The sequence below is a fragment of the Geotrypetes seraphini genome, chromosome 1 (genome assembly GCF_902459505.1).
Source record: "Geotrypetes seraphini chromosome 1, aGeoSer1.1, whole genome shotgun sequence".
Taxonomy (NCBI): domain Eukaryota; kingdom Metazoa; phylum Chordata; class Amphibia; order Gymnophiona; family Dermophiidae; genus Geotrypetes; species Geotrypetes seraphini.
Genome location: NC_047084.1, coordinates 209,958,708 through 209,972,531, shown reverse-complemented (window position 1 = coordinate 209,972,531; position 13,824 = coordinate 209,958,708). Strand labels below are relative to the sequence as shown.

The 13,824-nt window shown below is 46.2% G+C and overlaps 1 protein-coding gene across 4 annotated transcripts in view; it reads right to left on the bottom strand.

The window, feature by feature from the left end:
• Nucleotides 1-13,824, bottom strand: part of LOC117360706 — a 205,139-nt gene that overhangs the window by 51,532 nt on the left and 139,783 nt on the right. For all 4 annotated transcript variants that reach the window (XM_033944957.1, XM_033944948.1, XM_033944971.1 and 1 more), the window contains one exon: nucleotides 13,597-13,660. In XM_033944957.1, coding sequence (XP_033800848.1) covers nucleotides 13,597-13,660 — 64 coding nt within the window. The remainder of the gene's footprint in view (nucleotides 1-13,596; nucleotides 13,661-13,824) is intronic.

The window sequence follows — 13,824 nt, the reverse complement described above, 5'->3', positions numbered from 1 at the left end:
CTTATAGGTCATGGTGAGCCCCCCCAACCACCTCCAGAATCCCCTAGACCCACTTATCTACCACCCTAATAGCCCTTATGGCTGCAGGAGCCACTTATATGCCAGTAAAAAAGGGTTTTGTGGCTGTATAGGGGAGTGCACGTGTATAAGTATCAATGCAGTGATTACAGAGGCTTATGGGAATGGGTCCTCCTCTCCATGAGTCCCTAACCCACTCTCAAGATGGCTTAAGCTGCCTCTGTGCTGGACGACTAGGCTTTCCTATGCCAGGCTGCCAGGTGATGATGGTCTGGAGGCTGAATTTTAAAAGTGTTTTTAATATTTTTATGGGGGTGAGGGGGGTGTCGGTGATCACTGGGGTAGTGTGTAGGGGTCTGTATTATGTGTTTGCAGTGCTTATCTAATGACTTTAGGTGGGTTTTTGTGACTTAGACCATATTTTATATGGTCTAAATCACAACATAGAAACATAGAAATAGATGGCAAATAAGGGCCACGGCCCATCTAGTCTGCCCACCCCAATGACCCTCCCCTACCTTTCTCTGTGAATAGATCCCACGTGTCTATCCCATTTGGCCTTAAAATCATGCACGCTGCTGGCCTCAATAACCTGAAATGGAAGACTATTCCAGCGATCAACCACCCTTTCAGTGAAAAAGAATTTCCTGGTGTCCCCGTGCAGTTTCCTGCCCCTGATTTTCCACGGATGCCCCCTTGTTGCCGCGGGACCCTTGAAAAAGAAGATATCTTCTTCCACCTCGATGCGGCCTGTGAGATACTTGAATGTCTCGATCATGTCACCCCTCTCTCTGTGTTCCTCGAGTGAGTACAGCTGCAACTTATCCAGCCGTTCCTCGTACAGGAGTTCCTGGAGTCCCGAGACCATCCGGGTGGCCATTCTCTGGACCGACTCCAGTCTCAGCACATCCTTACGGTAATGCGGCCTCCAGAATTGCACACAGTATTCCAGGTGGGGCCTCACCATGGATCTATACAATGGCATAATGACTTCAGGCTTACGGCTGACGAAACTCCTGCGTATGCAACCTATGATTTGCCTTGCCTTGGATGAAGCTTGCTCCACTTGATTGGCAGTCTTCATGTTCTCACTGACGATCACCCCTAAGTCTCGTTCTGCTTCAGTTCTTGTTAGGATCTCGCCATGTTTCACCTTAGGCTCCTCCTCTCTGCCTCACTCTCGTTTCCTGGTAGCCGTTCAAATTTTCAGCTTCCAGTGTGGCTGTGCTGTTGGCATCGGTTCCTGAAGAAAGGGCTTTGTAAGACCCTGAAACCAGCTCTGGTCGAACCTGCTATGAGGTTTACTATTCTAAGGAGTAACCTCAGTTACCAAAAATGCTGAGCTGCTTGAATCTGCTAGAAAATCCAGCTAAGTGCTTTTTTCAGTATCATTGTATATCATTGTATAGGAGGCACTGATGTCTTCAGAGTTTCACATAGAAATATGACAGCAGATAAAGGCCAAATGGCCCATCTAGTCTGCCCATCCGCAGTAACCATTATCTCTTTCTCTCTCTCTGAGAGATTCCATGTGCCTATCCCAGGACTTCTTGAATTCAGACACAGTCACTTTTTGTTATTTAGCGACTAAATTGCTCCTGTTATAAGTCTGAAAATTCATATTTAAAATTAAATTTGGGTTTGTGCACTTCACGTTTGATTATTTGCACACAGACACATCCTATGATGGTGTGCGGCTTCAAGCGAGTCATTTGTCTCGCTCTTTGAGCCTCATTAACAAGTGCTAGAACGGTGAGGTTCTTACCGATTCTTTATGCTTGCTTGTTTCACACTGAGGATACGTCTTACGCTATTATGTATTATCTTTATTATGATTGTTAAGGGGACAATTTAGGGCTCTGTGTGAAGTCTCTGGACTGATAAGAACATAAGTATCGCCTCTGCTGGGTCAGACCAGGGGTCCATCGCGCCCAGCAGCCCGCTCCTGCGGCGGCCCTCCAGGTCCTTGACCTGTAAGTATTCCCATCACCTGAATTGTTTATGCCCTAATCCTGAAGTACCTTGTATCTTTTTTCAGTATCTTTCAGTCACCGTAGGTGTAGGCAGGTCAGGATTTTTTCCAGCACTTGAGCTATCTCATGCAGGACTCCAGCACGCACCAGCACCACTGCTCTCCAGTTTCAATCATTTGCCCATCAGGACTGTAAGCGGTTCATAGACAACAACGCGGAAGACAAAGGCGCGCGCCGACAACTGAGCGCAAGACGGAGGTGCTCGCCAAAGAAAATTACTGTTTTTAAGGGCTCCGACGGGGGTTTTTGTTGGGGAGCACCCCCAGTTTACTTAATACAAATCGCGCCGGCGTTGTGGGGGGTTTGGGGGGTTGTAACCCCCCACATTGTACTGTAAACTTAACTTTTTCCCTAAAAACAGGGAAAAAGTAAAGTTTTCAGTAAAATGTGGGGGGTTACAACCCCAAACCCCCCCCAATGCGGCGCGATCTGTATTAAGTAAAGTGGGGGGTTCCCCCCACGCCCCCCCCCCCCCGTCAGAGCCCTAAAAACAGTAATTTTCTTCGGCGCGCGCCTTCGTGCTGCGCTCAATTGTCTGCTCGCGCCTTTGTCCCGGCGCGCTTTTGACCTGACACCCTGTAAGCTAGCAACAGCTCACTCTGTTTCTTTCCCTTGAGGACAGGATCAGATCTCTCCATTGATGTCTCCTTTCTTCTCTTGACAGGAAGTGTGCCTTTGCTTTGGCAATCTCTAATTCTTCTTTTTCTGAAATGGGAACTAGCTACTTTTTATCACAGCAAGTCTCAAGGGACTGCTGTGAGCCACACTGGCAACCCCCTGTGCTTTCTCCTTCTCTTCCTTAGCCCCAGAGCAAGAAGCCAAAATTCAGGTGGATCCCAGTTTTACATCTTATTTATTCAGTTTTCTATACTCCCAGGGGAGCTCAGAATGGTTTACATGAATTTATTCAGGTACTCAAGCATTTTTCCCTGTCTGTCCCAGCAGACTCACAATCTATCTAATGTACCTGGGGCAATGGGGGGATTAAGTGACTTGCCCAGGGTCACAGAGAGCAATGTGGGTTTCATGGCTGATGCTCTTTGCCCCAGTCCAGAAACTGCTACCATAGGCGACCTCCCAATCTTCTTATCGGTTAAGCCAGCTCTGCTAGCCTGTCATTTGTCAAAAATTGCGACTATCACTTTGTTTAATCCTGTTGCTGAAATGCATTCTAAAATAACATCATCATTATCTCAAAATCCCACCTAGCACTATGGGGAATGACAAGCTACTATATAGCCCTAATATGCTTGTTCCAGTAGCCTCTCCTGTAACCTATTGTATAAACTGAAAGCATCGGTAATTAGGAAATATTTATAAACTTGTACACGTTGTTAGCAGCTCGTCAGCCATCTCTTTTCCACGCTGAGGAGCTATCAAGGGCTATACAGTAGCTTATCATTCCCCACAGGGCCAGCTGGGATTCTAAGAAGCTTGGCAGTTGCATGTAGTGAGTGCGTGAGTTGTGTTATAGTGCAATTAGGAGGCTGGCTAATATTACTAGATCCCTAGGGAGAGGCAGCGTAGTAACGTTTTATTACTTCTCCTCTGAAGGGATATATAGCCTCAGTACTAAAAGCAGGGTTTCACTTACACAATTGTTTGGATTGGAAGTACAAATCAAGCCATGACTGACTAGCCTATATCTAGTGACCTGAGTCTATAATGATAATACAGTGTTGTTTGATCACCTAGCTATAATAGGTTTTAACATGAATGGCACCTCATCCTCTCCTTGGAAACCGCTCTGCGGAGTCCCCCAGGGTTCACCTCTATCCCCGATTCTTTTCAATGTCTATATGTCCTCCCTGAAACTCCTCCAACTTTCTACCACTGCGACACTCTACACCTACGCCGACGACATCCTTGTCCTTCTCGAAACTGACTCGAATCTCACCAACCTCTCTGAAAACATCTCAACCTGCATAACTAATCTCCAATCCTGGGCTCTCTCCGTTCAGATGAAACTAAATGAGACCAAAACAAAACTTCTCTGGCTTGGCCCAAAATTGGATCACCTACCCTCCTTCATCCCTCTTTCCTCGGGCTCCAATCTACAGCTTGAGCACTCTAGCAAAGTTCTGGGAATCATCATTGACTCTACATTGTCCTTTAACGACCATATCAACTCCCCAGTAAAAAAATGCTTTTTCAATCTTCATATGTTAAGGAAAATCAGATCCTGCTTTCACCAGCATCATTTTGCTGTCCTTGTCCAATCCATCATTCTCTCCAGACTTGACTACTGCAATTCCATCTACCTAAGCCTAACAAAGAAAAATCTTATCAGACTCCAACGGATTCAGAACACCGCAGCTAAACTAATCTTCACAAAAGGCAAATTCGACCATGTCTCCCCGCTTCTATCTAAGCTTCACTGGCTCCCAGTCTTCCTCAGGGTTCGTTACAAATGTGCCTGTCTTACCTTCAAATCTCTTCACGGCATCCTTCCCCCCCTCTTTCCTTTATCTTGGCTCTCGAACACTCATTCCACCAGATCCATTCAGAAATTCAAACTATCCTTCCCTTCTCTAAATGGCATCTCTCATACAGGAAAGCTCGGAACATCCCTCCTCTTTAGGATCACCGAGCTATGGAACAGCTTTACTGCCCACCTCCGGTGTACGACCTCCCTCCAACACTTCAGAAAACATCTGAAAACCTGGCTTTTCGCCAAAATGTAACTTCCCCCTCCCTTCCCCCCTCACCTTCCTACTTACCAAATCCTCCTTCCCTTCCATTGGAGTTCCTTTCTTTGTTTTTAATTCCTGTAAACCGTGTCGAGCTCCACTTCGGTGGAGATGACGCGGTATATAAACTTAAGGCTTAGTTTAGTTTAGTTTAGTTTAAGAACTCTGCTGGGATATCTGAAACACAGGAATGTAGCTATTTACTGTATAATGGATGACTGGCTGCCAGAACCTAAGACAAGTTTTCCATTGACATTGATTCTGAGAAGATGACTGGTGAATTAAAGATGCATTGCTTTGGAAAACACATATAACGTAACTGGCTGATTAGAGGAGACATTTCTTCACAAATCCTAAATACAAGTACTAAAAAAAAAAAAATCAATTTTATTACAGTGAGTTAAAATTAGTTCTGGGGTTTGCAAATGCCAGAATCTCAAAGAATTCCAGTTCCGGGATTTTATAGATTTCTGTAAATTGCAGTTTGTTTGGCATTTGTTAATGTCACCATAGATTCATTGAATGCTATGAATATTCCAAAGGTGAAACATAATTTAAAATAAAGAATGGATCTGCTGATTATGATTGATAGTGATAGCAAAAGCTTATTCGAGTACTCTTCAAAGCAGTGCTCAAGGCAAAGCAATGTCCACTCTATCCTACCTCCAAAGCTGACATCTTGACAAAAGGTACCTGATCTTGCAGAGTGTATCTTGGGATGTACCAGTGGAGGAGTAGCCTAATAGTTAGTGCAGTAAAATGAGATCCTGAGGAACTAGACTCAACGCCCATCGCAGCTCCTTGTGACCTTGGGCAAGTCTCTTAACACGCCACTGACCCAAGTATTTTAAAAAAACACAACCCCCCAAAAAACCAACACCAAACCACACCTTAGTTCAGTGTTTCTCAACTCGGTCCTGGAGTACCCCCTTGCTTGTCAAGTTTTCAGGATAGCTACAATGAATATACATACACTTGATTTGCATACGCTGCCTCCATTATATGCAAATTTATTTCATGCATATTCACTGTGGATATCCTGAAAACCTGACTGGCATGGGGGTACTCCAGGACCGAGTTGAGAAACACTGCCTTAGATTGTGAGCCCACTAGGGACAAGGAATGTACCTGCATATACGTGCTATCAGTACCACTATAGGAATGATAAGTAGTAGTAGGGTCAATCTGCCAAATAACAGAATTATTTGGAAGACTGATCCCTACTCAGTACATGTCAGAAGCTGCCATTTTCAAAGATGGCAGTGTCAGAGGCAGGAACGAGTGGACATCGTACTTGCCTCTTCCAGGCACACCCTAAATGGGGGAGGGGAGTGTAAGGTGGGCATGGGAGTGCACTTGGCACCAGGGAAATTTCTTTTTAAGTAAATCGGCAGGAAGGATAGGTTCTATTTAATACCATGGACATTTAAAAAAAAAAAATAGCTCAGGGGGACAGGGGGTTTGAGTTGGGGGGAGGGGGGGAGGTGTACTAGACACCAGGGACATTTTTAAAAAAGTAAATTAGAGGGAAATGTGGGTCTGGTTGTGGAGGTAAGTACTGCTGGTTTTTTATTGTTGGGTGGGGATAGGCAGGTCAGAAATTTATGCCAGTAACTTGCTTTTTTTAAATAAATGTCACTCTACCTGTTCGTGTGTAAGCCAATCACCTCTCACACACTGACAGGAAAGGAGCATTTTTCAATGAGCTGTGGATTACTGGCACAAATTTAAAGCAGCAATCATTTGCATTCTCATTGAATACTGCAACCCACAGGCAGTTTTTTGCAGTAAGCTTGTGGCTTGCAGGCGTGGCTCTCTGCATCAACCCTTTGTCCTTGAGTTCTTTTGCCAGATTTGCTTGAAATATACTACCCAGTAGATGGAACCACCAAACTGAATTTATCCTGTCATCATGTAAACCAATGCAAATTAATAAAGGTGAGGGCCAATATACTTTGTATGCGCTTCTAAAAGTAATTCATTACACCAGAGTATACTGTACAGCATTTAGATTTGCTACTGAAGTACCGTATTTTCACGCAAATAACACGCACCCGTATAAAACGCGCACACGGATATAGCGCGCAGAAATCACGATGATTTGCACAAAAACTTTGATATACCGCGCTCACGGGTATACCGCGCATGCTGCCCGACGCTCCTTTCGCCCGCCCTGACTTTCCGTGCGCTGTCCCGACTCTCCGTTCACCCCCCCTGACTTCCGTGCACTGTCCCCCCTTGAAGGTCTGTCCCCATCCTGAAAGCCTGATGCCCCCCCCCCGACGTCCGATACATCCCTCCCCCCCCCCCGAAGGACCGCCGACTCCCCAACAATATCGGGCCAGGAGGGAGCCCAAATCCTCCTGGCCACGGCGACCCCCTAACCCCACCCCGCACTACATTACGGGCAGGAGGGATCCCAGGCCCTCCTGCCCTCGACGCAAACCCCCCTCCCCCCCAAGAACCTCCGACCGCCCCCCAGCCGACCCGCGATCCCCCTGGCGACCCCCACGACCCCCCCACCCCCCTTCCCCGTACCTTTGGTAGTTGGGCCAGAAGGGAGCCCAAACCCTCCTGGCCACGGCGACCCCCTAACCCCACCCCGCACTACATTACGGGCAGGAGGGATCCCAGGCCCTCCTGCCCTCGACGCAAACCCCCCCCCCCCCCAAGAACCTCCGACCGCCCCCCAGCCGACCCGCGATCCCCCTGGCGCCCCCCACGACCCCCCCACCCCCCTTCCCCGTACCTTTAGTAGTTGGCCGGACAGACGGGAGCCAAACCCGCCTGTCCGGCAGGCAGCCAACGAAGGAATGAGGCCGGATTGGCCCATCCATCCTAAAGCTCCGCCTACTGGTGGGACCTAAGGCGCGTGGGCCAATCAGAATAGGCCCTGGAGCCTTAGGTCCCACCTGGGGGCGCGGCCTGAGGCACATGGTCGGGTTGGGCCCATGTGCCTCAGGCCGCGCCCCCAGGTGGGACCTAAGGCTCCAGGACCTATTCTGATTGGCCCACGCGCCTTAGGCCCCACCAGTAGGCGGAGCTTTAGGATGGATGGGCCAATCCGGCCTCATTCCTTCGTTGGCTGCCTGCCGGACAGGCGGGTTTGGCTCCCGTCTGTCCGGCCAACTACTAAAGGTACGGGGAAGGGGGGTGGGGGGGTCGTGGGGGTCGCCAGGGGGATCGCGGGTCGGTTGGGGGGCGGTCGGAGGTTCTTGGGGGGGAGGGGGGTTTGCGTCGAGGGCAGGAGGGCCTGGGATCCCTCCTGCCCGTAATGTAGTGCGGGGTGGGGTTAGGGGGTCGCCGTGGCCAGGAGGGTTTGGGCTCCCTTCTGGCCCAACTACCAAAGGTACGGGGAAGGGGGGGGGGGGGGTCGTGGGGGTCGCCAGGGGGATCGCGGGTCGGCTGGGGGGCGGTCGGAGGTTCTTGGGGGGGAGGGGGGTTTGCGTCGAGGGCAGGAGGGCCTGGGATCCCTCCTGCCCGTAATGTAGTGCGGGGTGGGGTTAGGGGGTCGCCGTGGCCAGGAGGATTTGGGCTCCCTCCTGGCCCGATATTGTCGGGAAGTCGGCGGTCGTTCGGGGTGGGGGTGCGAGTGGTCCTGCCGGGGGGGGGGGGGTATCGGACGTCGGGGAGTCGGCCGGGCAAGAGGGCTTGGGCTCCCTCTTGCTCCGATCGTGGATGCGGGTGTGGGTGGGAGCGCGTGCGAGCGGTCGTTCGGGGTGGGGGTGCGAGTGGTCCTGCCGGGGGGGGGGGATGTATCGGACGTCGGGGAGTCGGCCGGGCAAGAGGGCTTGGGCTCCCTCTTGCTCCGATCGTGGATGCGGGTGCGGATGGGAGCGCGTGCGAGCGGTCGTTCGGGGTGGGGGTGCGAGCGGTCCTGCTGGGGGGGTGAATCGGGCGTCGGGCGGGGTGGGAACTATGTTTTAAAACTTTGGTATACCGCGCTCACGCATATAACGCGCGAGGGGTATGCGCGGTAGGTAAAAACGCGTATAACGCGCGCGTTATATGCGTGAAAATACGGTATAAGGCGGGTGGCACATACCCAAGACATTCCACTCCACTTCATTTGCTAAGAATTTTGGTAATATTTTTCACATGCTATTGTGAAGTAAGATGTATGGATACAATGAACAAACATTCTTTTAATGCATTTTACTTTATGGCTATAAGGCAGTAAAAACTGAGGGGTCGATGTTTAGTTGAGAATGCTCAAGTGTTTTACTGGTCACAACCAGTATTATGCCCAGAAGTTCAATGATGGGCCGTGTTCAGTCTTTGACATTGAATTTCCAGGTTTGCAAAGCTGGCTAAAGCATAGCTGGTTAAGTGCAATACTCAGTCCACGTAGGTAGGACTGACACGCATGTGGTCCTATTTGTGCAGTGATCTTTACCAGTTAAGTGCTGAATATTGGCACTTAACTGGCCAAATTGTGGCTCCACCCCTAGAACGCCCCCAGTTTTTGAGTTCAGCGCTAACTGGACATTTTCGGCAACACTAACTGGTTAAGTACTACTGAAAATTTATTTTAAAATTTTTCTATCCCGCTTATATACTAAGCGGGTTACAATATCCACATTCATAAATAAGTAAAAACAGCAAATTTGTAAAATTTACAATACAACAAATCAAACAAACACACAAAACATTAAACACATCACTGTTATTTCAAATTCAGTGTTCATGGGAAAGGCTATTATCCTCTCTTTCTAAAAAAAAAAAAAAAAAAAAAAGCTCTTACAAATAAGATGGATCTTTAATGATTTTTGAAGGATTTAAAGTCTGCACATAATCTTTTTTTTTTTTTAATTGAAAATTTTCAACATACAAAACTCAGCAATGTACATCTAGACAAAAGCATACCAAATAAAGTCATCCGTGTGAATCCTTCACAGAGACTTAAAAGATTCAAACTCCACCCACAAGAGACCCACCCAATCCCAACCCCCCTGCTCCCCCCAGCATGCTAGTGTCAAAAGTTCAATGGAGAACTTTGAGCCCTATGGGACAGACCCTTCCAAACAGGAGTCCAGATACCCTTAAATTTCCTCCACTGATCAGGACCACCCTTTCTAACATCCAAGTATTCGAATTTTAACAAAGCGAACATCTCATTTCTCCACATCATAATAGTGGGCACTTCCACCTGTCGCCACAAAACAAGAATATATTTCCTAGCCAATAAGGAAGCTTTTTGCAATAACAAATTCCCCCTTGACCTGAGAAAAGAGCAGAACATCCGCCCTCAATGGAATCTTTTTGTGCAGACCCAGGGACCTGACACGGTCCGTGTTTCGGAGAACACGCCTTTTTCAGGAGTCCTAATGAATATAAATAACACTACTAAGAATATATGAAGAAGGCATGTTCTCCGAAACACGGACCGTGTTGGGTCCCTGGGTTTGTAAAAAGGGTGACAATAGTTACCGCATTTTAAATTTGGTTTAATAAACACAGCCTGCATCTTTTAAATACTGTCTGCAGTTTTTCTTTTGTTCCTTGCTTGAGGTCCTTGTATTACAGACACTGTTAGATTTTCTTGTTGTTATCCTTTTATGCAGAACAGTTTGTAAATACAGTCCAACAAAAGACCAAAATGTCTCTATGCAATCGCACGACCAAAACATATGGAGCAGACCTGTAGGGGTGGATTGGCACTTAGGACACTGAGCATGAGACGCATACCCCAAGACATAAGCCTGGTAAGGAGTCACATTCAAACGCAAAAGAAATTTATACTGCTGTTCTTGCAGAACAATGGAATGAGTCGTTCGAGGAAGATGTTTCATAAGAAGACAAAGTCCACCTCTGTAACCTGAGCAGATGGGGGAAGGTCTTGATTCCACACAGCCGCCACGACCTCATAGTCCCAAGGAGAACTAAAACTGCTCAAGCTGACTTGGTGGAAAAATAAACTGATCCTGGTTGAGCATGACAAAGTTAGTCTCACATACCATATCTGCCATATCTTCATTCAGAGTGTTGGCATCCAAAGAGAAGATAGTGGGAAACTGGTGGGAGACCTGGTGATAAGAAAACCAATCGCTGGCCTCCAGATAATCTGCCGCCTGCAGGTCTAGGAAGGAGCATGGAGTACCCTCCTCAGATACCATGTCCCGAACATAGATAAGGCCCCAGGCACTCCATCTTTGCAGATAACGGTTGGACATATCTGGATCCAGATCTCGATTACTCCATGAAGGCAGCAGAATTGTAGAGGTAAAAGGCAAATGTATCCGTTTACACAACCATTGCCAACATAGATCTCAGCAGAGGATGTCTTTGAGTAGGAAAAATCCAGTGAGGACACTTAGCATGAAGATAATAAAGCAAATGAGTAGGAGCCATCAGCTGTTGTTCAAGAGAAACTAGAGTATAATGTTGAGTGTTCTTAATCCAATCCACCAAGTGTCAAAGAAGGCATGCAATATTATATCTCTGCAAGTCTGGTAGTACCAATCCACCACACCCCATAAACAGTTGAGTAAGAGTCAAACGGGGTTTTCTATTGTTCCATAGAAATCTACGCAATACAGTTTGATATAGACCAAGATCCTTGTTAGTGATATACATAGGAAAAGTCTGCATTACATAAACCCACTTAGGGAACAAAACCATTTTGAAAAGTGCAATTCGACCCCGTAAAGACAAAGGAAACTGAGTCCAAAGGCCCAGAATATCCTTTGTCATTCCCAGCAACACAGTAAAATTTTCCTTGTAAGCATGGGAAAGATTGTCAGTAATATATACCCCAAATATTTAAGGGCCTGTTTTACAAAGCCACGCTAGCGGCTGCAGCGCGGTAACGGCCCCCGAAGCCCATAGAGATTTAAAGGGCTTCGGGGCTGTTGTCATGCGGCAGCTGCTAGTGCGGCTTTGTAAAACAGGCCCTAAATTTATGTGCCACCTTTCGTAAGGGAAAAGAAGTTGTCCAATTCTCATAACCCTACCCACCTACAGCCAAAACTTCCAATTTCTCCAAATTCTATTCCAAGCCCGACACCCAACCAATTGAGAGACCGGCCAGGCTGAGTCAACAATAAGAGAATATTGTCCGCAAAAGCCAAGCAACGCAACTCCTCCCTCCCCACCAACATCCCTGTGACCAGTCTGTCCTCACGTATCCATCTCAACAAAGGATCCAAGGATAAAATAAACAATAAAGGGGATAGGGGACAACCTTGATGGATATCACGCTCCGCAAGAAAGTAACCAGAAACCAGACCATTAACCAAAACTACCAATAGATGCGCTGTGCCAGCTAACAAAGGTTTCTGCACAGAAAAGACCACTTCCCGCTCTGAAACGCTAATTTTCACAGATGATAGGGGACTCGAGGATGGGAGCAGAGCCTCTCAGCCGCATGACGTCACTGGAAGTCTCCCTGCACATAATCTTAATAAACCATGTATTGCATTCCACAGGCTTGGACATACCACAGAAATTGGTACCATCCATGTTTTTCTATAGTGTACTGTATATCATGAGTATTTTCCAGGGTCAATCTCATTGCCGATTGTGATCTTAAAGCACGGTTTATTTATTTAGTTTTCTAGCTCGTTGTCCCCAAAGAGCCCAGAACAGGCTACAGGTTTAACATACATAATTTCTATACAAGTTTACGATACAAGTTTTTATCCTAACTTGATACATGCTAGGGGCTAATGATAATACACAGTTTTCTGGTTACAGTTTGCTATGGTTGTCCTTACGATGCATATATTTTGGCATATATTTTCTCAAAGCTTGGATCAAATACCACAGCGCCTCTCCGTATAGCATATGACGTATTATTGTCAAAATTTTGTACTCAATATGGAATTCAACGGGCAACCAATGAAGTTTTTTCAATACCAAGGTTACATGATCATAACGAGATATCCCAGTAATTATCCTCGCAGCCGCATTCTGTAGCACTTGCAAGGCATGTATCCTAGCTTTTGTAATACCTAAGAACAATGCATTGCAGAAATCTATTTTAGAAATGACAAGACTTTGGATCACTAGTTGAAAATCTAATGCTGATAGCATTGGTCTCACTCTCGAAAATATCATCTACATGAATGAACATTTAATAACATACAAAATGTAATTTTGCATTATCAAATGACTAAGTATATTCCTAGTAATCGCATACATGATGAAACTGTCCGTTTCACATTCTGTATATCTATGTCTTGCAATTGTAATAAACAGTCATCATTCCCAACAACATCAATTCTGTTTTCTGTAAATTTAACATCAGCATATTTTTATCCATCCATTTCTTAATTTTTTCCATGCAATCTGTCAATTTTGCCTACACATAATCAATTCCTGTTTCAGTTGGGGAAAAAAAGAATCATATATTATCTGCATAAATTCTGTAATGAACATCTAATTCCTCAAAAACCTGCCCCAATGATGCAATGTACACATTAAATAATGGGGCTGATAATGCTGATCTCTGCGGCACTCCCCTTTTCGATGATAAGGCAACAGGAAGTGCCATCTCAACTTTGCACCATAAACATACGAGTAGTCAATAATGATTCAAACCATTTCAATACTGAGCCTCCAATGCCTCCTTTTTGCAATTTAGGCAAGCAATAATTTTTAAAGACTACACAGTATGCTTAACCAGAATCCATACCTCTCCAGAGAACATCAAATGTAATAAAGTTTCCACCCTATGCTTTTTTCTAAACCCATATTGGTGTACATCAAATGGTCAGTTAGCCCTGAACAAGCAATTTAACTAGCCAGGAGCTGTTTCTGGTTTGAAAAATCACTTTGAATATCGACCCCTGAATATTTTGGGAAGGGAGTGTAGACTTTCCATTGCCACTGCATATCCATATATAACGTGTTACCTTTCCAATCAACGTTGCTGAAATTGTTCCTGCCTCTGTGTGAGCAACACCATGCTGCAGCTGTCTATCAAATCAATTAAATACAGTTTTAGAGGAACAAATTTACAATACAAATTTCAAGAATATTAGATAGTGTACCCAGGGAATGATTTGAGTTCCCACAATATACACTTCTCCCTCGTTATTCGCGGGGGATACGGGCAGAGCCGGACCGCGAATGGTGAAAAA